We start from the raw sequence: 22,511 nt of genomic DNA, 5'->3' as shown, positions 1-22,511 counted from the left end.
CATAAAAAAAAAAAATCATAGAGATGGCAAAATGGTGGACAATCACTCAATACTGGGAATCGTGGCCTAGCCAAATTCATACACATAACTGGGGGGAGATACAACTCAATCTGAGTTTGCAAAAAAAAAAAAAAGTTGAATTTGATTTGCTGTTCTTATGTGACTCCCAGCATCAATTACACATTTACACCTTTTAATCTTTGCTTCACCCTGGAATAAGTTTATCCTTCCCAGTCCCTGACCTGCCAAATCGTCCAAATATAATCCATCCTTCAAATATCCATATTTTATATTCATTCTTTCAACAAAATTTATTGAATACCTAGCATAGTACCGGAAACCCCGGTGGCGTAGTGGTTAAGTGCTACGGCTGCTAACCAAAGGGTCAGCAGTTCGAATCTGCCAGGTGCTCCTTGGAAACTCTATGGGGCAGTTCTACTCTGTCCTATAGGGTCACTATGAGTCAGAATCGACGTGATGGCACTGGGTTTTTTGGTTTTGAGCGTAGTATCTAATACATTACCTAATACATATTTATTGACTGAATCTCAGATCGTCTTATGCCTTGCTCACAAATGCTCAGTGAACATTTATAGCCTGATTAACAACACTCTTCCTTAGAGCAATGGAAGTTAGTATCACATGCCAGGAGTTGCTGGGGTGGGAGTATGATGTACTGGCTACTTGTGTTTGAATCCTTACTAGTTGGATGGCCATATGCAAGTCACTTAATTGTCTGTGCCTCAATTTCATCATATGTAAAATGGCGATAATAACAACAACAACAAAAATCAAACCAAATCCATTGCTATCGAGTCAATTCCAATTCACAGTGACCCTCTAGGACAGAGGGTTTCCAAGGCTATAATCTTTACAGAAGCAGAATACCACATCTTTCCCCCTGGAGCAGCTGGTGGGTTTGAACCACTGACCTTCTGGTTAGCAGCTGTTGTAATAATACGGCTGTTGTATTAAATATAAAAAGCTTTTAGCGTGGTTTAACACATTTGAAGCACTCAATGTAAGAAAATGATTATTTTTAGCTCCAGATGAAACTAAGTTTTCTTACGTGCCTTTATTCTGCATAGAAGTAAAAAATCAAAAACACCTGAGACTTGGGTGGGACTGCTCTTAACCCACTCCAGGACCTTGAGCTGCCTCCTCATCCAGTAGCTTGTTCCCTAACTCATAAATCCTGACTAATGACACAGACAGGTCACCTTAATGTTTGTGCAGCCCAGTGACTTATTAAGTGCTTGGAAATCTTCAGACAAAACGTACCCAAGGGCAGGCACCAGACACCCCATTCACAGTCATAAAAGCAAAATACCACCCAAAAAACTTGGGAAAGGCAGAAGTCTCCATAACTTAGTGCAGCAGAAAATTAAAGGCAGGCACCTAGGAAGAGCAAATAAATCCTTAGACTGTCATCCCTTAATACAAGGACAGCGAGAGGGATTAATTTTGAATGCCTCAGACTATCTAGAGGGGCAGGGAAGGATGCCCAAATCCTGGCTTGGGGGTTGGGAAGAGTGTGAATCTTTTTCACCTCTGCTAAATAATACTGGAGCAACAACATGTATTGTTAGCCTAATTAATTAAAGCCAGTTAAAAAGCCTGGGCAAGCGGGCCCCCGTAAGTGGCTTGTTTGTGAGCTATGACAAGTCCTCCATTATGCCAGGCTCCCTCTTCAACTTCATTCCCTCACCCCACTGCCCTCCCCACCACCACCTCAGGCAATGCATCCCAGAGGCCACTCTAGGGCAACTCAGTTCAGGTCCGTCAGTATTGACAGGCCCCTGGCACTAACATTCTTCAACTGGAAAACAATGGTCAGCGGTGTGGAACACATAGTTTTTACAAGGTCACAGCTATTAGCTTTCCATCTCCTAAATGGGGGGTCATTCTGGGGTAGTGGCAAGAGCACTGAACTTGGAGTCAGGCAATCCTGGTGGAGTTCTGCCATTTCATAGCTTAACCGTTCTGAGCTTTAGTTTCCTAATCTGTAATGTATGGATAACAATAATACCTATCTCACAGGGTTGTTGTGAAAAATAAGAGAGCGTATCCGTAGCGTTCTGAAAACTGTGAAGCGTTATTCGGAAGGCGTTAGAGCCGTAAATCCTCCCCACCCCCAAAAATGCACGTTGCAAACAACTACCACTAACGCAGCCTGCCCCCCTCCTGAGGAATCATGGGATGTGAAGTCCTCCGATAGCCACACCCCCGTTTACAGTCATGGAAGTGAGAACTACGCCTCCCAGGAAGCTGTGGTGAGGCCGCAGCCACGGCTGCCCTCTTCTCCGCCCCCCTTTCTCGCCGCCTTTTGGGTAGTGTAGTCCTAGATCCAAACCTGCTCTGCCGCATAAGGGCGCAGAAGAACCACAAAACCCAGAAGTCCTCGGGCCCATTCTTCTCCCTCCCCTGACGGAGTCGGAGTGCTGTTTTTGTTGTTGGTGAAGGGTGACGGGAACAGCTGATCCGTCTGTAGGGTAAGAAACTTGGCCTAATTTAGGGGCGGTCCGGGGGGGGTCACCCCACTTTCCAATCTGTGAGAGGGTAGGGAACTGTAGAAGAAGGATTCGGGTACGTTTGGATTTTAACACTTTCCCCACTGGAAAGGCCACCCCCACTGTTTTGGGAGTTCTTGGTTTCAGGGGAGCCCTGAGCAAGGTGGGTGTCCTCTCGCTGTCCTCACCTTCTTGTCAGCCCTTTTCCATAAAGCTTGATACGCCTAGGAGAGTTGAGGGGCTAGAACCTTTGCTTATTGTCTCCCAGGCAACACTTGATCCCCACAAACCTCCCTTTACACGTGTTCCCCTCCCCCTCCCCAAATCCAAAGGCCTTCACTACGCTGAATCCTTGGGTGGGGAGGACCTTCCAAGCTGTAGAATGTCAAGGAACTCTAGAGCCCTAGACAGTGGGAGAAAGGAACCCCCATATGAACATTTAAACCTGGCTGCACACATGCACCTTGGGTGTCCAAGCTTTTTTTCAGGCCTTGGGAGTGTTTCCAGCTGTTACAGATTTTGTTTGTGGGGAGTATTAGGGGTTACCCAGGCTTAGATCTTTTTTTTTTTTTTTTGTGCTTTAAGTGGAAGTTTACAAATCAAGTCAGTCTCTCACACAAAAACCCATATACACCTTGCTACATACTCCCAATTGCTCTCCCCCTAATGAGACAGACTGCTTCCTCCCTCCACTCTCTCTTTTCGTGTCCATTTCACCAGCTTCTCAGGCTTAGATCTTTGAGGACAACTTATTTACTCCTTAGAAAGCCAGAAGAATTGTATCTGAGGAAAACATGGACTAGTTTTCATTAGGGATTTTTCAGATATGTAAATCCAAAGGAACCCCTTGTTACTTCTATCTCTAATTTGGAGAGAGACATCACTCCTTTTTGTAGAGCTGGCCCACCTGTTTTCTGAGTTTCAGTTTTCTTTTAAAGTCCCTGTCTTCGGCTTGGTGTGGGTTTGTGATGTTTGGAGGTGTGCACATGACTAGTGGCGATGGCTGATTGGATACTGTCAGCCGAGGCTGGCCGAGGATGCAGCTTCGGGAGCCAGAGGGGAGGGACAAGGAAGAGGGCCGTCTCACTGCCCTGGGCTGAGGAGTTCTCTTGATTGTTATTATTGTTATCTGTCCTCACCCCACCCCCAAATTTTCCAATTAATTCTTCCCAGCTTACTTGGAACACCCCTTCCTCCCAGTCTCATCCTATAGCATATCTGCAACTACCAATGCAAGCAGATGGAAGAATTCAGGCACTTAAAATTGATACCAAGGGGAACTGGAGGAAAATACTAGAGCTAACAGCAAGTCAAACCAGTAGGTTTCTTGCCCTGCAAGATCTGGAGAGAAGAATGTTAGGTCCTTTTTGAACTCTCTCTCCCTTCCCTCAACATTAAATATATATTACCCCCTTGCTTCCCACCTTGCTTCCCAGGGCCCCTTGCTTCCCAGGGCCCCTTGCTTCCCACCTTCCAATCTGTCTGCTACCCAGTGGGTGGGACTTTCCTGTCTCCCAGCCCCCACATTCCATCTCCCCCACACCACCAAGTTCCTGCCAAGTGTTTCACTCCACCCTTGAAGCAGCCGCCTCCAGAATTCTGACTTCCTGTAATGATGAAGTTGAGTGATAGAACCTGTCTTTCCTTATATCCACTGAGTCCCTTTGACTCTTGGGTGAAAGCAGGGCTTTACTTCCCTAAAATTTCTGGGGGTGGACAGCTCAGATTGGGGGAGAGGACTGAGAGCTCAGGAGCCTGAAGTTGGGATGTTGGTCCCCTCAGGCCATATTTCAGCTCTGAAGACTCAATCATTCCTTTCAGATGTTAGTGTTTTCAGATGTCATGACTCATTCCCATGTATAGCTGAATCAACAACCTCAAGAGACCTGCTCAGAATGAGGGGGCCCTACATCTCAGTTGAGTTTTGAATTCAAGAGCTAAAAGATGTGGGGGATGGATGGGGAGATGGAGGCTGAAGAATCCAGAAGGCTCAAGGAGGGTAAGAGGGAGAAAAGGAGAGACTGAGGAGGATAGAGCCTGGGATAATGAGACATGGTCAGTTGGGCAGTGAAAAGGGAGCAGAAATTGGAAGGATCTGAATTCTGGGACAGGTCTGTGAACCAGAGAGGGTACAGTGTGAGACAGGGTTGGGAGTGACTTGGAAGTCCAGACTTATGTCCTAGGACTAAGAGTAACCCTAAGGGGCTAGAAACCAGATATGCCTTCATCTCCAGGTATAGTGGCAGGGGCTGGTGTATGTGTGGGTGATAGGGATGTGGAGGGAAACAGAATAGAAAGACTTTGGAATTGTCTTAGTTACCTAATGCTACCATAACAAAACATACCATAAGTAGGAGGCTTTAAAAAGAACAGAAATTAATTTTCTCTAGTTCTAGAGGCTAAAAGCCCAAATCAGAGTCTCAGCTATGTCCATGCCTTCTACAGCCTCTCCTAGTTTATGGTGACTGCTGACAATCCTTGGTGTTCCTTTGCTTGTAGAGGATCATCACATGGCATCCGTCTTGCCCCTGTGTGTGTGTATCTCTGTGTTTATTTTGCTGTTCTTATAAGACACTGTTCAGAAGTGGTTAGGTTTAGGACCCACCCTACTTTGGTTTGACCTTATTAACATAACACAAGAAAACTATTTCCAAGCAAGGTCATATTTACAGGTACAGAGGTTAGGACTTCAGCATAACTTTTTTGGGGGGTACACAATTCCATTCCTAACAGATGTTAATCCTTTCCTTCACAGGAAGGCAGATATCCCGAGGGCATATGGAGGAATCATCACTAAGCCGGGCACCATCCCGGGGTGGAGTCAACTTTCTGAATGTAGCCCGGACCTATATCCCCAATACCAAGGTGGAATGTCACTACACCCTTCCCCCAGGCACCATGCCCAGTGCCAGCGACTGGATTGGCATCTTCAAGGTATCCCTGCAGCCCCTTTTGGCTCAGGTTTACAACCATGAGTTGGTTGGAATAAGGAAAATAACTAAATTCTTGGATTCCCACCCCCCATTGACAGAGACGAAGGGAGAAAGATGTCACAGATAACAGGGGCCATCTGTATAAGCAAAGCTAATCTTCTCTCTATCTTAGCTTTGCCCTCCCCTGATACGTTAGTATCTCTCCACTTTCCCTGTCTCTCATCGTGCTTGCCCCCGTAACACCATCCTATTCCCCATCCAATTCCTCAGCCTCTTCTACCATCCATGGATGATAGTCGTCATACCTATCTCCCATCTTGGGCTCTCACAGGTAGAGGCTGCCTGTGTTCGGGATTACCACACATTTGTGTGGTCTTCAGTGCCTGAAAGTACAACTGATGGTTCACCTATCCATGCCAGTGTCCAGTTCCAAGGTACAAGGGAAGATGGAAAATGAGGAGGGTGAAGCCAGTGGGATGGAAGTTTGGAAGAAGGTAGTGGGCTCAGAAACATAAAAGTTGGGCTCAGAGGACAAGGAAAAATAAGTGCAAATAAATATAATGAGAAATATATCCAGCAGGGCTCAACAGGCATGTAATCATGGGGTTATCACAGAATCAGAGACTCAGAGTTAGAAGGATCTTTAGAGGGCATCTAGTCCAGCCTCCTACCGAAAGTAAGAGGGACTTCTCATATGGAACTAGGAGATAGGGAAGAGGAAAGGGTAGCATCATATATTGAGAAGAAGATAGCCATTAGATTCTTAAAGACCTGGGTTCAAATCTCCACTCTAATACATACAAACTGTTTGACCTTGGGCAAATTATTTAACCTTTCTGTGTGCCAGTTATCTTAACTGTAAAAGGGGATGCCTGGCCTGTAGAGATAATAGAGGTTTTAAAATTATACATGTAAAGCTGGTAACACAGTGCCTGGTACATAGTAAGTACTCAATAAATGGTAACTAGCATTATTATTTTTTTTTAGCATTATTATTATTATGATAGAGGAGGGTAGGTTTAGGAAGGAGAGAAAGGAGAGAGCCAGGCAAAAAGGAGGGAGAAAAGTATCCCAGGGAACAGAAATAGCCTGTAGGAGGTGGAAAGGGGGGAAAACAGTATGTGGAAAATGGAGCAGGGGCCTGTTGCTGAGTACAGTGGATGATGAGGTGCACTAAGGGGGAGGGAACGTGCTGTGTACTTGTGAGGGCCTGGAATCGTAATTGGAGTCCTGGGTCCATTCTTCTGCCCACAGCCAGCTACCTGCCCAAACCAGGAGCCCAGCTTTACCAGTTCCGTTATGTGAACCGCCAGGGCCGGGTGTGCGGGCAGAGTCCTCCTTTCCAGTTCCGAGAGCCAAGGCCCATGGATGAACTGGTCACCCTGGAGGAGGCTGACGGTGGCTCTGACATCCTGCTGGTTGTCCCCAAGGCAACTGTGCTGCAGGTGAGAACAGAGCAACAGAGTTGCTCCTGTGTTAGGGGAGTCAGAGGACAGCTTTCCAGGGGGTCCCTTCCCACTTCATCTTCCCTTCTGTAGCCTCAACTAGAGTCTTCACTGGGAGTTATACTAATCTTACCTTCAGGTAAGTCTCAGTCTAACACAGACGGACACAATTACGTAGGGCAGGAAAGCAAGCCACCCACAGGCCAGTGTAACTCAAGATTTCAAAATAACTTTTTGAGCCTGCCTTCTCCAAGTGCTACCTCCTGCCCAATGCCCTAGAGGAAGATCCAAAGGGTGAAGGAGGCTACTCCAGGGAACATTCAGAGGAAGAGGGGAATGAGACCCACTTCCAGGGCAAGTAAGGAGCAAGAGCAGATAGGCAGGGCTCCAGATTTGCACTGCCCAGTACTGGAGCCACTAGCCACATGTGGCTTTTGAGCACTTGAAATGTGGCTAGTCCAAATTGAGATGTGTTGTGTGTGTAAATACACACTGAATTTTGAAGGCTTAGTATAAGAAAAAAAGAATGTAAAGTATCTCCGTAATTTTTTATATTGATTACTTGTTAAAATAATATTTTTGTATACAGGGTATCTTAGCCATCTAGTGCTGCCATAACAGAAATACTGCAAGTGGATGGCTTTAACAAAGAGAAATTTATTTTCTCACAGTCGGTAGGTTACAAGTCCAAGTTTAGGGCCTTGGCTCCAGGGGAAGGCTTTCTGTCTCTTTGGGCTCTGGAGGAAGGTCTCTGTCCCAATCTTGGATTAGTTAAAGTAGTATTAATTTCACCTGGTCTAGAACTTCTCAGGCATAGGGGCCCCGTGTCCAAAGGACATGCTGTGCTCCTGGTGCTGCTTTCTTGGTGGTATGAGGTTCCCAACTCTCCGCTTGCTTCCCTTTCCCTCTATCCCTTGAGAGATAATAGGCGGTGCAGGCCACACCCTAGGGAAACTCCCTTTACCTTGGATCAGGTAGGAGTGGTGTTACAGTCCCACCCTAATCCTTTTAACATAAAATTATAATCACAAAATAGAGCACAACCACACATACTGGGAATCATGGCCTAACCAAGTTGACATATATTTTTTGGGGGACACAGTTCAATCCATGACATTGGATTAGATATAGAATATTATTAATTTCACCTGTTTCTTATTGCATTTTTTAAAGCGGCTACTAGAAAATTTAAAATGATACACGTGGCTTGTATATTTCTATTGGATCATATAGAGAAGAATTAGGAAGTGGAGGCATTATTAGCAAGGAAGACTTCCTGAAGGAAAGCAAGGGACAGGGTCGGCTGGGAAGGAAGTCCATTCGCCAAACAGGAGGAAAGGCCTGAGAAAGGCTCAGAAGATGAGAGTTAGACAAACCCCTGCTCTCTAGAACCTCAAGTCTAAGAAACACATGGAGTTGACACAAGTATAGGAAGATGTTTATATCTTATATAAGTCAGAGATACGTGAGCTCCTACTCTGTATTCTGGAGTCCCTGGGTGGTACAAATGGTTAATGTGCCAAGAAGTGCATCAGAAGAAAGGCCTGGTGATCTACTTCTGAAAAATCATCCATTGAAAACCCGATGGAGCATGACTCTACTCTGACGCATATGGGTTGCCGTCAGTCTGAGTCGACTCAATAGCAGCTGGTTTACTCAGGAGTCTGTTTGCACATTCATTATTCTCACTTAAACCTTAAAACAACCCAGGCTCAGAGATCACTTTACAGACAAGGACACAGACTCAGAGAAGTTAAGTAATTTGTTCAAGGTCACATCAACCAAGTCAAACCCGTTGCCATTGAGTCGATTCCAATTCATAGCGACCCTATTGGACAAAGTAGAACTACATAGGGTTTCTAAGGAGGGCCAGGTAGATTCAAACAGCTGACGTTTTGGTTAGCAGCTGAGCTCTTTACCACTGCACCACCAGGGCTCTCAAGGTTGCATAGGTAGTGAAAATTGTATTGGCGATTTGAACCCAAGTCTATCCAACTCCAGAATAAAAAAAAAAAAAATAGACAGGGTAAAATTAGGGCAGCCATCCCTTTTGTCTGTGTAAATTGAGAAGGACTTCCGCCAGAAGAGGGATTCCTGGAATCACTGGGTGAGGAAGGGGCCAGGCCTAGGGTGGGAGAAGGTGAGAAAAGGATGAGTAGTTAAGAGTGCTGTGAGCTGGTGGGTCTCACTGGGAGGTGGGCAGGATTCAGAACACCAAGCCTTCCTCGCACACTTCTTTATAGCCCCCACTGATGTAACTCCCCAACCCAGAAATGCATCTGGGCAGTGACGGGGACAGGGCCTAAAATGACCCCTTCACCAGCACATCACCCTTCTCATCTTTCCCCCTCTAGAACCAGCTGGATGAGAGCCAGCAAGAACGGAATGACCTGATGCAGCTGAAGCTACAGCTGGAAGGGGAGGTGACGGAGCTGAGGAGCCGAGTACGGGAGCTGGAGACCACTCTGGCAACTGCCAGACAGGAGCACACGGAGCTGATGGAACAGTACAAGGTGGGAGTTGGGCCAGGCAGGGAGCAGAGTCTGCTTGCTCATCCTGTGCCCCAAACCTGAACTCAGCAAAGAGGGTAAAGGGGAGACATCAGTGGGCTTTTAAGATTATTCTGGCATCAAGGAAATAGTTTAAGGAGTAACAAATGGAATTAAACTTGATAAGACAGGAGACACTTCCCAAATTTGTCATGAGGCTCACTTCTTTGAAAATGGGAGTTCTGGGGGAGGGTGGAGATGTCCACATTCAGAAGTAAGGGAATGTTCTCTCATAGTTTCTTTTCAAGGGAGGTTATGGAGTAGGGGTGTGGGAGCAGTCAAACTCTGGCATGTACCTTCTAAGCCTTTGTTCCACTCTTTGAGAGATGAGTCCCAACTTCCCTATTCTTTTGGGGGAACCTTAATTCCAGGGGCTTTCCCGGTCCCATGGAGAGATCACAGAAGAGAGGGACATCCTGAGCCGGCAACAAGGAGACCATGTGGCGCGAATCCTGGAGCTAGAAGATGACATCCAGACCATCAGCGAGAAAGTGCTGATGAAGGAGGTGGAGCTGGACAGGTGAGAGGACATCTCTCACTTGCTTCTTGTCATTTCCTGTGACTCCTGCACTCCAGCCTCCTGTTTCAGGCAGGCAAACCTGCTGTCTGTCTCACACGGTTTCTCTTTCTCTTCTCAACCCCACTCAGGGTATTCCAGTTACTGTGGATATCTTTTCTGCCTAGCTCTCTTCCATCTTTCCCAGCCCTAGTCTATATTCCTTATCTTCAGAAATAATAATAGCTACCATTTCTTATGCAGCAAAAGCTAAGCAGAAACTAGGAGTGGAGGGGAGATTTGGAAGAAGAGAATGGATTAAAAATAGTCAATGGAAGATAGTAGAGGATAGATTTCAGATTTTACCACAGGAAAGAACAAGATTAGACTCTGTTCTTACTATTAGGAAATACTAGAACTGGTGATCCAGGAATGTTATGTAATCTCCCTCTGAGAAAAGGTTTAAAAATCATAAAATCTTAGCATTAGGAGAAATACAGCACCTAGGGTATATAAGGGAAGATAGAAGGAGGCAGCCTATTTAAATGTTGAATAGCTGTCATTTTTTAATCTCTTGAATAAACCAGACTCTACTGTTCTACAACTTTTACTCATCGGTCCAGATTTAGATCTCTGAAGTCATATAGAATAAATTTCTTTCTTCTACTAGTCACCTATTATTTCTGCCAAACAGGACGAATATTAATCTCCTCCCATCCTTGTCCTTCAAATTTTCACCAGGATAAATACCCCAGGTCTTTCTTCATCAAATAACATGATTAAGTTTCTTCCGTTCTGTATTGGTAGATTTGACATTTTTTAAAACTCTTTGAAGGAAAGAAGAGTTCTGTCCAAGGCCCAGAGCAATACGTGAGTTGATCCCTAAGGCTTCTTTAGGATATGTGAGTCTTGCCCTAGGGATGTACTAGGTGTCTAGGTTCTAAGTCATGGAGCAGAAAAACAGGGATCAGATTGAGCATCTGGAAGAGATTAGAGGCTGTCCAGGCCAGGGGTTGGCAAACTGTGGTCCACAGACCAAATGCACCTTACCACTTGTTTATATACGGCCCATTAGCTAAGTTTGATTTTTACATTTTTAAATGGTTGGAAAAAACTTGAAGAAGGATATATTGAGACACGTGAAAATTAATATAAAATTCAAATTTCAGTGTTCATGAATAAAGTGTTATTGGAATACTGCATATCCCCCCATTTATGTATTTTCTGACTGCTTTCACACAACAAGGCAGAGTTGAGTAGTTGACACAGAGACTTCATGGCTCACAAAGCCAACAATAGTTATTACCAGGCCCTTTACTGAAAGTTTGACAACTTCTCATCCAGACCAAAAGTTTATAATCAGTAGTGACTGCCCTTGTCTAGAAAAGACTGGATGCCTTCTCTCTTGAGTGAGAACAACCAAGAAGCCATCAGCAGGACATTCCTTAAAATAGTATGTAAAAGGAAAAGAAAAACTTTTATTTTCAGATTGTGTTCTAGAACCAAGAATCTTGGTTCTTGGGGCCTAAAACTGAATCATCTTGGTTGGGGGATTTGAGCATCCTAGAGCCAAGTGGAGCTCTGGGCCTGGAAGAACACCAGAAGAAGCACTGAAGACAGAGCTTAAGACAGAAGTCCAAGTCCTTCCTTCCTGTCCTGAGTGACCAGCCAAGTTCTCTGACATGCCGCCCCCAACTCACAGGGTTAGAGACACAGTGAAGGCCTTGACTCGGGAACAAGAGAGGCTTCTTGGGCAACTGAAGGAAGTGCAAGCAGACAAGGAACAAAGCGAGGTAAGGGGCTCAGAGTTGATTTGCTTTCTCAATTGTTTATCCAGTGTTTATTGAATTCTTTCTGTGTGCTGGCGCCAGAGAGTAGAAATGTACAGGAGAGATGGTTGCACTCTACTAGGAAAGATAAGACATATACCCAATTGGGATTCATCCAAGTCAAATATATTGTGTCACAAGAGAAGTGTAATAAAGTATTACGGGGTTCCAGAGGGGTGGATGAGAGCTCAGCTTGTTAAGGACATTAGAAAAGGCTTTTTTAAAGGGAGTATGGACTAGCCTAGTATTTTCAAGCCTTTCTAGGAGCAGAACTCTTTTCCACACCACCACCAGTGAAGTCTTACATCTTATGTGGCGCCTTACTGAATAAATAAAAGCAATATCTTATTTTTATAAATTCAAAGGTATAGTAATTACCTCTAAGGTCAATAAAAGCAATTAGATCATTTCGAAGGATACCAGAATTTGAAACTGGAGGTTATGGATGACTGTTCTGTCAGCTTCAGCAGCTAATACAATTCTGTATTTTGTTTTGATTATACAGTATTGAGAACACCCTGAATTGCACATAAATAGTTAAAATGATAATTTTTAAACAGTCCACTTTATAATCTTAGTTTACTCTTTAATTCAGTAAACAATATAAGGTTTACACAAAAATGAATTAAGCTGTAAGCACATGTTGATAGACTGGTGATCTCCAGTGTGTTAACTTGTGGGTTTGTGTGTGTTTTATAACATAATTTTTAATAATTTAGAAGAAATTCAGATCAAATATTTGCAAACCCCTAAATTACATCCTTAGGACCCTAAGAAATGGAAGATAGTTTGCTCAGCAGTGAAGAGGTAGAATTTTTTTTTCTTTTATTGTGCTTTAAGTAGAAGCTTACAGCTCAAGTTAATTTCTCATACAAAAATTTATACACATGTTGTTATATGACATTAGTCACAGTCCTCTCGATGTGACAGCACACTCCCCCTCTGCACCCTGGTTCCCTGTGTCCATTCAATCACTCCCTGTCCATTCCTGCCTTTCCATCCTGCCTCCAGACAGGAGCTGCCCATTTGGTCTCATGTATCCAATTGAACTAAGAAGCACCCTCCTCACATGTATTATTTTTTGTTTTGTAGTCCTGTCTAATCTTTGTCTGAAGAGTGGGCTTCAGGAATGGTTTCAGTTCTGGGTTAACAGAGCATCCTAGGACCATAGTTTCGGGGCCTCCTCCAGTCTCTGTCAGACTATTACGTCTGGTCTTTTTACGTGAATTTGAGTTCTGTTCCAAACTTTTCTCCCTCTTCATCCAGGACTTTCTGTTGTGTTCCCTGTCAGGGCAGTCATTGATGGTAGCTGGGCAACACCTAGTTCTTCTGGTCCCAGGCTGGTAGAGTCTCTGGTTTATGTGGTCTTTTTGTCTCTTGGGCTAATATTTTCCTTGTGTCTTTGGTTTTCTTTATTCTCCTTTGCTCCAAGTGGAATGGGACCAATTGATGTATCTTAGATGGCTACTCACAGACCTTTAAGACCCCAGACACCACTCACCAAAGTGGGATGCAGAAAATTTTCTTATTTTTGTTATGCCAGTTGATCTAGATGACCCCAGAAACTATGGTCCCCAGGCCCCAGCCCCAGCTACTCTGTCCCTCAAAGTGTTTAGATGTGTCCTGGAAACTTCTTAGCTTTTGCTTTGTGCTGATTTCCCCTGTGTTGTGTGTTGTCCTTCACGTCACCAAAGTTGACCCTTGTCTACTATCTAGTTAATGAATTCTCTTGTACTACCCCACCCTCATTACCATCAAAGAATGCTTTTTTCTGTGTTTAAACCTTTTCTTGAGTTCTTATAATAGCGGTCTCATACAATATTTGTCCTTTTGTGACTGGCTAATTTCACTCAGCATAATGCCTTCCAGACTCATCCATGTTGTGAGATGTTTCATGGATTTGTCATCGTTCTTTATGATTGCATAGTATCTCATTGTGTATATGTACCATAATTTGTTTATCCATTCATCTGTTGGTGGTCACCTAGGTTGTTTCCATCTTTTTGCTATTTTGAACAATGCTGCAATGAATGTGGATGTGCATATGTCTATTTGTATGATGGCTCTTATTTCTCTAGGGTATATTCATAGGAGTGGGATTGCTAGATAATATGGTACTTCTATTTCTAGCTTTTTAAGGAAGCACCAGATCGTTTTCCAAAGTGGTTGTACCATTTTACATTCCCACCAGTAGTGCGTAAGTGTCCAAATCTCTCCACAACCTCTCCAACATTTATTATTTTGTGTTTTTTGGATTAGTGCCAGCCTTGTTGGGGTGAGATGGTATCTCATTGTAGTTTTGAGTTGCCTTTCTCCAATGGCTAATGATCGTATTTCTTCATGTGTCTGTTAGTTGCCTGAATGTCTTCTTTGGTGAAGTGTCTGTTCATATGCTTTGCCCATTTTTTAGTTGGGTTGTCTTTTTGTTGTTAGGGTGTTGCAGTAAGAAGAGATAGAATTTGAGTAGACAGAGATGAAAGGGAAGAACAGAGAAACACATCACAAATTTAGAGTCCAGAATGCTTGAGGCTATTGAATGCATGAGCCCTGGTTGTGCAGTAGTTAAGCCCTTGGCTGCTAATGGAAGGGTCAGTGGTTTGAACCCACCAGCCGCTCTGCGGGAGAAAGATGTGGCAGTCTGCTTCCACAAAGATTACAGCCTTGGAAACCTATAGAACAATTCTTCTCTCTCCTGTGGGTCACTATGAATGAATCAGGATTGACTAGACGGCAATGGGTATTGAATGTGTGTGTGTGTGAAGAATTTGAGATAAGGTCTAGGTCAGATTGTGGAGGCTCTTGAGTTTAATCTTTATTTTGTAAGCAGTGAGAAGGCATTGATGATTTCAAGTGGAGGTAACATCTCCTTAAAAAAAAAACAAATGTACTTAAAGAGTCAGAACTGTACTTAAGACTTATCTGATTTCCTTGTGGAAGATGAACTAGTTAGGAGATTATTCAGTAGTTCAAGCTAGAAATTACAAGAGCCTGAACTAACACGATTGCGTCGATAGTATAAAAGAGAGAATGGCTGTAACCAAAATGAGGGCAGAGAAGCAATAGACTTTTCTGTGGGCTGCTAAGGAGGGAACAGAGCCTAGCATGGAACCAAGGTTTCCAGCCTGGATGATTTGGGAAATAGTACCATGGACAGAAACAAGAGTGGGAAAGACTGGGATGGGGTGAAAGGTCTGACTTCATGTAGATATGCTGAGTTTGAGGAGCCTGTACATCCAGACTGAGTTTTGATTTAAGAGGAGGCATGGAAAAGTGAAAATGGGATATGGGATACCTAGACTCACGTAAGACCATAGGCTGTGAAGCTGGATGCCTCATTTTGGGAGCTGGAGACTGTATGTTCAGGACAGTTCTTTTGAGGAAAGAACCCAAGAAGGACTGGCAAGAGCTGAATGCTTGAGTTTGTATTCAAATCTAAGAAATAGAATCTTGACCTCTCACATCACAGTGGTCTACCTCCCTGCCCACCCCAAATGTGCATACCTATTATCCTCACCTTCTCTCCACCTCCATCAGGCTGAGCTCCAAATGGCAGAACGGGAGAACCGTCGCTTGAATTTGGAGCTTCAGGAGGCCAAGGGCCGACAGGAGGAGCAGGGTGCTCAGGCCCAGCGACTGAAGGACAAGGTGGCCCAGATGAAGGACACCCTAGGCCAGGCCCAGCAGCAGGTGGTGAGTGGAGGCCCCTAGGCAACAGAAACTAGGTGCTGGTTGTAGAAAAGCCTAGATGGCCAGAAGAAAGGGGAAAACACATGGCTAAAGACTAAACAACACAACCCTGAGTCCTCAATGTAGTTGTGGGGTTGTGGGGGCAGGTAGAGAACCTGGTGGACGAGGGAGCCCACTTACCTTCCTAGTTCAGTGATTCAGTGGGAGCTCTGATCTCCATCTCTTCCTTTCTCCTGAGGCTGAGTTGGAGCCCTTGAAGGAGCAGCTTCGAGGGGCCCAGGAGCTTGCAGCTTCAAGTCAGCAGAAAGCAGCCCTTCTGGGGGAGGAGTTGGCCAGCGCAGCAGGAGCCAGGGACCGCACCATCTCTGAGCTACACCGCAGCCGCCTGGAAGTGGCTGAAGTCAACAGCAGGCTGGCTGAACTCAGTCTGCACTTGAAGGAGGAAAAAAGCCAGTGGAGCAAGGAGAGGGCAGGGCTGCTGCAGAGTGTGGAGGTAGAGGCCTAGGGAGACCTGACAGCAGACCATGGCCACTGCCCCTATCTCTGTGTGGACTCCTGTATGTGGTCATATATTGTGGGAGGAGAGAAGGGGGGCTACAAACCTTAGAGGACTTAGACATGGGAGGAGCAATAAGGAAGATAAATTCCACTTCCCAGGCATAACCCATCCCTAACCAAGGTGTCCTAATCCTGATCTCCATAGCACCTTTCTTGATTCAGAAACATTTACCAGCCCTGCCATAATACCCATTCTTGATCCGTCATTCCGGGTGTATAGCAAATGGAGAAGGCAAGAAGGGTAAATAGGCTCAAAAACAATTTGATTCAATTCAGTTAATTAAATCAATTAAAGGAAGGGACACAGAGAAGGATATTGCTATTGCCAGTGGCATCCTGTTTTCTTTACCTTCACCCTCCCATTTTCCTTGTTGGCCCTCTACCAGGCAGAGAAGGACAAGATCTTAAAGCTGAGTGCAGAGATCCTTCGACTGGAGAAGGCAGTTCAAGAGGAGAGGACGCAGAATCAAGTGCTCAAAACTGAACTGGCCCGGGAAAAGGATTCTAGCCTGGTGAGACACCCAGCCACCCACAAGTCCTGGTCCCGTGGTCTCCTGATGTATCAGTGCCCCTTCTATCCATCTTGGGTGCGGGCTCGGAAGAGTTAGATGCTCACTTATATGTTGGGTGGCATATACTTACACGCCCCACCCCAGCCCTCGTTGGCTAAAACGTGCCATGTCCTTTTATGCTCTCAGGGTAAGTATCCTGAGCTTAGTAGGGGTGACTTAGGAGAACTGTAGACCCTGGGATGACTGAGGGCTCTGTACCCTAGCCAAGAAGATGTCATCCAGGTCCACACTCCAGAGGCAGAGGTTGGAACTCAGACAACTGAATCTCCTGTGGGCAAGATAAGGGACTCATGCAAGAAGAGTGTTGTGGGTTCCCCTGTGTGTGTCAGAGCAGAGAGAAGCAAAGCCATGGAGAGACAAATCATATTCCTGGTTCCAGATTGTTGGGTCCAGGTCCTAGAGCCTGGGTTCTTGGAGGTACATTCTAGACTCCAGATTCCATTTGGCCCTTTTCCCTCAGGTACAGTTGTCAGAGAGTAAGCGGGAGCTGACAGAGCTACGGTCAGCCCTGCGTGTGTTCCAGAAGGAAAAGGAGCAGTTGCAGGAGGAGAAGCAGGTGAGAATCTGTTACTTAGTTATCCTGGATGCCACAGTTTAGGACTCGAGAGCTAGAAACTTTGTCTTCTTGTCATCTCTTGGTTTAGAAACTGGTTATCTCTAGGAGGGAAACCCTGGTGGCGTAGTGGCTGAGTGCTACGGCTGCTCACCAAAAGGTCGGCAGTTTGAATCCACCAGATGCTTCTTGGAAGCTCTATGGGGCAGTTCTACTCTGTCCTGTAGGGTCGCTATGAGTTGGAATCGACTCAACGGCAATGGGGTCGGGAGGCGGGATCTCTAGGAGGGCCCAGAGGCTAAAAATGGGACCATGGCTCCTCCTGTTAGCTGACTTGTCAGGACGGGAGAATTGACAGGGAAGGGAGAGACATAAGGGATGAAGGAGGGCTCCTGAGGGAGCGGGGGACATACCTTAAGTTGCCCCACTCTTTACTGAAACATCTAATCCTGAGGAGCTAAGAGTTCTTCTTGGATGCAGGGAAAAGTTCTGCCGGCCAGCAAGGTTGTCATCTCCCAGCCTCTAGCACCTGCCTCTTTCCTCCCCAACTCCAGGAACTGCTAGAGTACATGAGAAAGCTGGAGGCCCGCCTGGAGAAGGTGGCAGATGAGAAGTGGAATGAGGATGCTGCCACAGAGGATGAGGAAGCCGCTGCGGGACTGAGTCTGTACACCCCTAAATCTTGTGACAGCTCTTCCCCATGCCTCCCCTCCGCCCCACCTGTTGTTGGGGAAAGCTCCCTGTGACCCCTCTGGGAAATGCCTCTGCCTTTTGTATATTTTGTCTTTTTTCTTCCCAGACCCTGGGCCTGTTCAGTTTAACTATATCCCTCTTTCAGAGGAGACAGAGCAGATCCAGGCTCTAATAATGCATCCTTCTCTGCCTACTTCCCTTGCCTGCAGGCTGCCCAGCAGTTCTGACAGACTCAGAGGACGAGTCCCCAGAAGACATGAGGCTCCCACCCTATGGCCTGTGTGAGAGTGGAGATCCAGGCTCCTCTCCGGCTCGACCCCGAGAATCTTCTCCCCTGGTTGTCATCAGCCAGCCAGCTCCCATTGCTCCTCACCTCTCAGGGCCAGTTGAGGACAGTAGCTCTGACTCGGTGAGCAGTGAGGAAGACCAAACAGGGGGTAGGGCCAAACCCAACTATCCAGTCTCCAAAGCAGAAAGTCTTAGCCCAGCAGGGCTCTGTTTTTTTCTTAGAGGAAAGGAGGCAGGCATCTGCCCACTTCTCTTCAAGGCCACTCAACGTATGCCATCCCAAAACCCAATCCAACCCAATAGCCTCTGCTTCTGGTCCCTGCCCCCCACATTCCTTCTCTTCTTATCCACTAGCCCTCATCAAAACATCTCTCCTGGCTGCTCTTCTCTTACCTGTCCCAATGTGCTGCCCTCCTCCCATCTTGGGATACAACCCCAAAACCCAATCCTGTCTCTTTGGTGTCCAGGAGGCTGAAGATGAGAAGTCAGTCCTCATGGCAGCTGTGCAGAATGGGGGCGAGGAAGCTAACCTGCTGCTTCCTGAACTGGGCAGTGCCTTCTACGACATGGCCAGGTGAGTGCCAGGTGGGGAAGATAGGGAGGAAGGTAGGGGGATGCAGGTGAAAAAGGGCATCCATGTGAACAGTCACACACCCTTCCTCCAAGGCCCCCTTTCTTGGCCACAGCCAAGAAAGGAGATAGGAGATGTGATTGACACAAAATTACCCACCACCCAAATCCCAGGTGCCTTCAGGTTATCCCTCCTCCTATATCATCATGGCTTCTGTGTTGTTCTAGCACCATCTTCTACGGAGCCCAAATTGCCCTGCGTCCGCTCTCTCTTGGCCCTTCCCTAACTACCAGGGAGGCACCTAAGCTTGGGGAAGGAAGGAAGGTGACCAAGATCCCCAGGGATAAGGGCAGAGAGAAGACTGGGATCCAGCATCCATCTGGCTGCTTTTGAGTTGCTTTCCCCCTTCCCTGACTTCCCTGGGGACCCTTTGGGAGGTGAAGCTGCAGGGGTGGGAGATTCAGGTAACAGATCGCTCCCTCTAGCCTTCTGTTTTCTTCTCTGGGTCCAGTGGGGAGGAAGGAGGAAGAGAAATTCTCTCATCTAGAGTGCATCTTTGCGTGGATATGAGATGGGCTCCAGGCAGGGAGGGGGTGATGCTGACATCCTTCTAGGCTGGAGCAGGAAGATGAAGGACGATGTCAGACTCATTTTCAGCCTCATTAGGCGGCAGACAGAATGGAGGGAAGAGAGCAGAAGGTTGGGGGATGGGCTGTACACTACAGAGACCAGCAGGGACTAAAGAGAGGACATGGGGAGGAAGATGCCTCAGGAGAGGCTAGGAGCCAGAGTGCTTCATTAGAAACAGGATCATCTGGGAGCCCGGGTGCAGGGGTCCCTCTTCCTGAGGTCTGCAAATCAAGAAGGGCAGGGAGAGCACTGACCCTCTCCTGTTCCCCTCCTCTCTCTCTAGTGGCTTTGCAGTGGGTTCCCTGTCAGAGGCCAGCACTGGGGGCCCTGTCACCCCACCGTGGAAGGAATGTCCTATCTGTAAGGAGCGCTTCCCTGCTGAGAGTGACAAGGATACCCTGGAGGACCACATGGATGGACATTTCTTTTTCAGCACCCAGGACCCCTTCACCTTTGAATGATCTCCCCTTTCCCTAGTACATACACAAATGTACACGTACACACATACATACACCCTCATGCACAGATGTACACTTAGGTCTCATGCCTATTTTCCATCACATTGGGCACCATGGGATTCTCTTCCCTAAGAACTGCCCCTAGTGTGCCCCTGTTTCATCCCAAGCTCTGTAATTTCATCCTCTCCCACCTGGCTCTTTTGACCCAGACAGGGGTCCTTCTTAGAAGCAGTGGCTGAATTTACTCCCGAAAGCGGTTTTGGAGGAACCAGGATGAAGGAGGCCTCCGCCTGTGGAAATAGAATCATCCACTCCTAGCCCTGGCTGCCTCTGTCACTCTCACCAGCCGCCAAACCACCAGGGCGTGCACACTCACACACACTCCCCTCTGATGTCCCAAAGCCAATTCTTGGGGCACTCCACCCTCTCTTATTTAGGGTTTATGTTTGTTTACCTGAGTGTTCTCTGCAGCCTGCATAGAGGCAGCAGCATGGACATGATGACCTCTTCAGGTCTCTCTCAGTTCTAAGCTTCGTTGGTTCCCCTTTCTGTTCCCCCCACCATTGCCTTTCGCACCCACTGCAGCCTTTTCCATAGCATTAGACGTTAAGTTTGGAGGTTTCTTTTGTATTTTTGAGGTTTCCTGTACTTTATCTCCTGCCCCTCCCTGCCACTCCCCCCAGCATCCTCACATGGATAGAAATAATGCATTTGTGCCTTCTGTGAGGGATGGGGGAGCAAGTGGTCCCAGAGGTCCCATTTCCCAGCCCCTCTGCCCTCTCCAGGTCCCCCACAGCAATAAGAGCTTCCCCTCTGATATTCCTCCCTGTTATCTCTAGTATGGATAGATATATTTATATGATATGTATAACTATTCTAATAAAATGTGTTCTTATCACGAGTGTGACTACAGCAAAGAGGACCCAGCCCTCTGCCTCTTAGACCCTGGTTGAGGGATGGAGGAGGGAGGGGAATCATCTCTGCCTTGTAGGAGAGGATGCTGGGCAGTTATTTTTCCGATTGTGCTTCCTGGTATGTTGGCTGCCAGTTGGAAGTGGAGGGATAAAGACCTTATCTCAGATGGAAGGTCCAGCTTGGGGAATTCTGCAGTGGGGGAGGGGGCAAGCTGATGGTTCTACATCAGTTCTGCTTAGGGTTTAGTCCCAGGGTACCAAGCCGAGGAGCAGGGTGTGTGCAGTGCAAGAGAGAGGGGGTTTTCTACCTTGGGGCAAAGAGCAGGCATTACTCCTGTCAAGAGTGCACACGTTTGAGTATCCCCTTAGTAAAATACACCCTAAGTCCCTGCCTCTAAAGACTATTTTATATTCCTCTTATCCCTGCTTCCCTCCTATTGCCATCCTCACACACCCATATACACACTGACTCTGCAGTCACAAAAACACATTGATCCACTCTAACCAGCTTCACAGGCTAGACAGATATACACAGTATCGTAAAGCATTTATTAAGGACCTGTGTGCTCACCAAGGCTCTCAGCAATGCCCTGCATAAGCACATGCCCACAGCCCCCTAGTTCTCTATCCTGATAGCTCCCTTATCAGCCACCCTCCATTTCCTTCAGGGCCCCTGGGTGGGCCACCCCCACCATTCCCTCCATCTACCTGAAACCCTCCTGTCCACCCCCCTTCCAGCCCCACCTGGGTGGCATCTTACATCCTTCCTTCTTTCACTCACCTATCTGTCTCCTAGCAACCCCATCTCATTCCCTGAATCCCTTCCAAGGAAATTAGAGATAATGGATCTCTCTTCTCTCCATCTCAGCCCCTCTTTATTGATCCTCCTTTAATGAAAGTTAATTATAACAATGATTTAATTAATAGAATCCCTCTCTTCCTTTATTGCTTCCCGTATTAAGACTATTAATAAATACGAGCTGGGCTGACAGAGGCATCCATCACCCGCCTGGGATTCCCCCATCCCTCCTTTTACCCACCCTCTTCCCCCCTCCCTCTCTTGGCCTATAAACTTGCTGGGGTAGTGGGGGTTAATCAGAGAGGAATTATGAGCCAACATCCCCAGCAGGAGGTGCATTTAATGAAATCACTTCTGATTTATGTCTGGGGGAGGTTGAGGAGGGAAAAATCTGGAACCCAGGCATCTTGGATTCCAGAAGGTTGGCCCCCTAGTGCAAAAGAGGAGAGTGGAAGACAAAAACAAGGACCCAGGTCCCCTGTTCCCACCCCACAGCCCCTTCCAAGCCACACACACCCCCACAGGAACCACATGGGTAACTGCACAAGGCCGTTGACACAGAGGCTGCCAGTCTAAAGTGCTTGTGGAGACTGCACTGTAGGTTTTGTTCTCTCCCTCCTCCACAACTTCGCATGGGTCCCTCCCACTGCCTTCCTGTCTCTAAAACTCTGCCTTCAAAGAGCTCATAGTCAACATAAACCAACAAATACAAGAAAGCATGACAAGTGCTGTTTTAAAGGTGTGCACAGGGTGCTATGGGACCACAGAGGAGTATGTAGCCAAGACTCGGGGAGGCAGAAAGCTTCCCAGGGATGACAATACGGGAGCTGAGTCTTAAAAAATGAGTAGATGTGAGTCAAGAGTGTTCAGGCAGGAGGAACAGAATGTGCAAAGGCATAGCTTGCTCAGAGGTCTAAGCACTCAGGTAGGGCTGCCAAGTGAGGGTGATACACAGTGTGGGAAGTGAGGCTGGAGAGGTGTACTCCTGACATTTATTCATGCATTTGCCCAACAAATATCAATTGA

The 22,511-nt window shown here is 46.6% G+C and overlaps 1 protein-coding gene across 2 annotated transcripts; it reads left to right on the top strand.

The window, feature by feature from the left end:
• The first annotated feature begins 2,409 nt into the window (after positions 1-2,409).
• On the top strand, positions 2,410-20,670 carry CALCOCO1 (calcium binding and coiled-coil domain 1). Of its 2 annotated transcripts, XM_049883309.1 has the most exons (15): positions 2,410-2,492; positions 5,266-5,444; positions 5,775-5,877; positions 6,698-6,888; positions 9,243-9,401; positions 9,809-9,957; positions 11,636-11,726; positions 15,297-15,452; positions 15,688-15,942; positions 16,394-16,519; positions 17,040-17,135; positions 17,687-17,795; positions 18,035-18,234; positions 18,581-18,687; positions 19,598-20,670. In XM_049883309.1, the coding sequence occupies exons 2-15, from the start codon at positions 5,289-5,291 to the stop codon at positions 19,773-19,775; spliced, it is 2,076 nt and encodes a 691-aa protein (XP_049739266.1). In that variant the 5' UTR covers positions 2,410-2,492; positions 5,266-5,288; the 3' UTR covers positions 19,776-20,670. The 2 variants fall into 2 exon arrangements, with proteins under 2 accessions (XP_049739266.1, XP_049739267.1); XM_049883310.1 differs by lacking the exon at positions 15,688-15,942.
• The last annotated feature ends 1,841 nt before the right edge of the window (positions 20,671-22,511 follow it).

Source organism: Elephas maximus, chromosome 4, assembly GCF_024166365.1.
Source record: "Elephas maximus indicus isolate mEleMax1 chromosome 4, mEleMax1 primary haplotype, whole genome shotgun sequence".
Classification (NCBI taxonomy): domain Eukaryota; kingdom Metazoa; phylum Chordata; class Mammalia; order Proboscidea; family Elephantidae; genus Elephas; species Elephas maximus.
The sequence above is the reverse complement of the archived record's forward strand: the minus strand, read 5'-3'. Positions and strand labels throughout refer to the sequence as shown.

Coding starts and splice junctions, on each gene's coding strand:
- CALCOCO1 (XM_049883309.1), top strand. CDS start 5,289: ATGGAGGAATCATCACTAAGCCGGGCACCATCCCGGGGTGGAGTCAAC. Junction 15,943..16,393: donor GGCTGCTGCAGAGTGTGGAG/GTAGAGGCCTAG, acceptor GCCCTCTACCAG/GCAGAGAAGGACAAGATCTT. Junction 18,688..19,597: donor GCCTTCTACGACATGGCCAG/GTGAGTGCCAGG, acceptor CTCTCTCTCTAG/TGGCTTTGCAGTGGGTTCCC.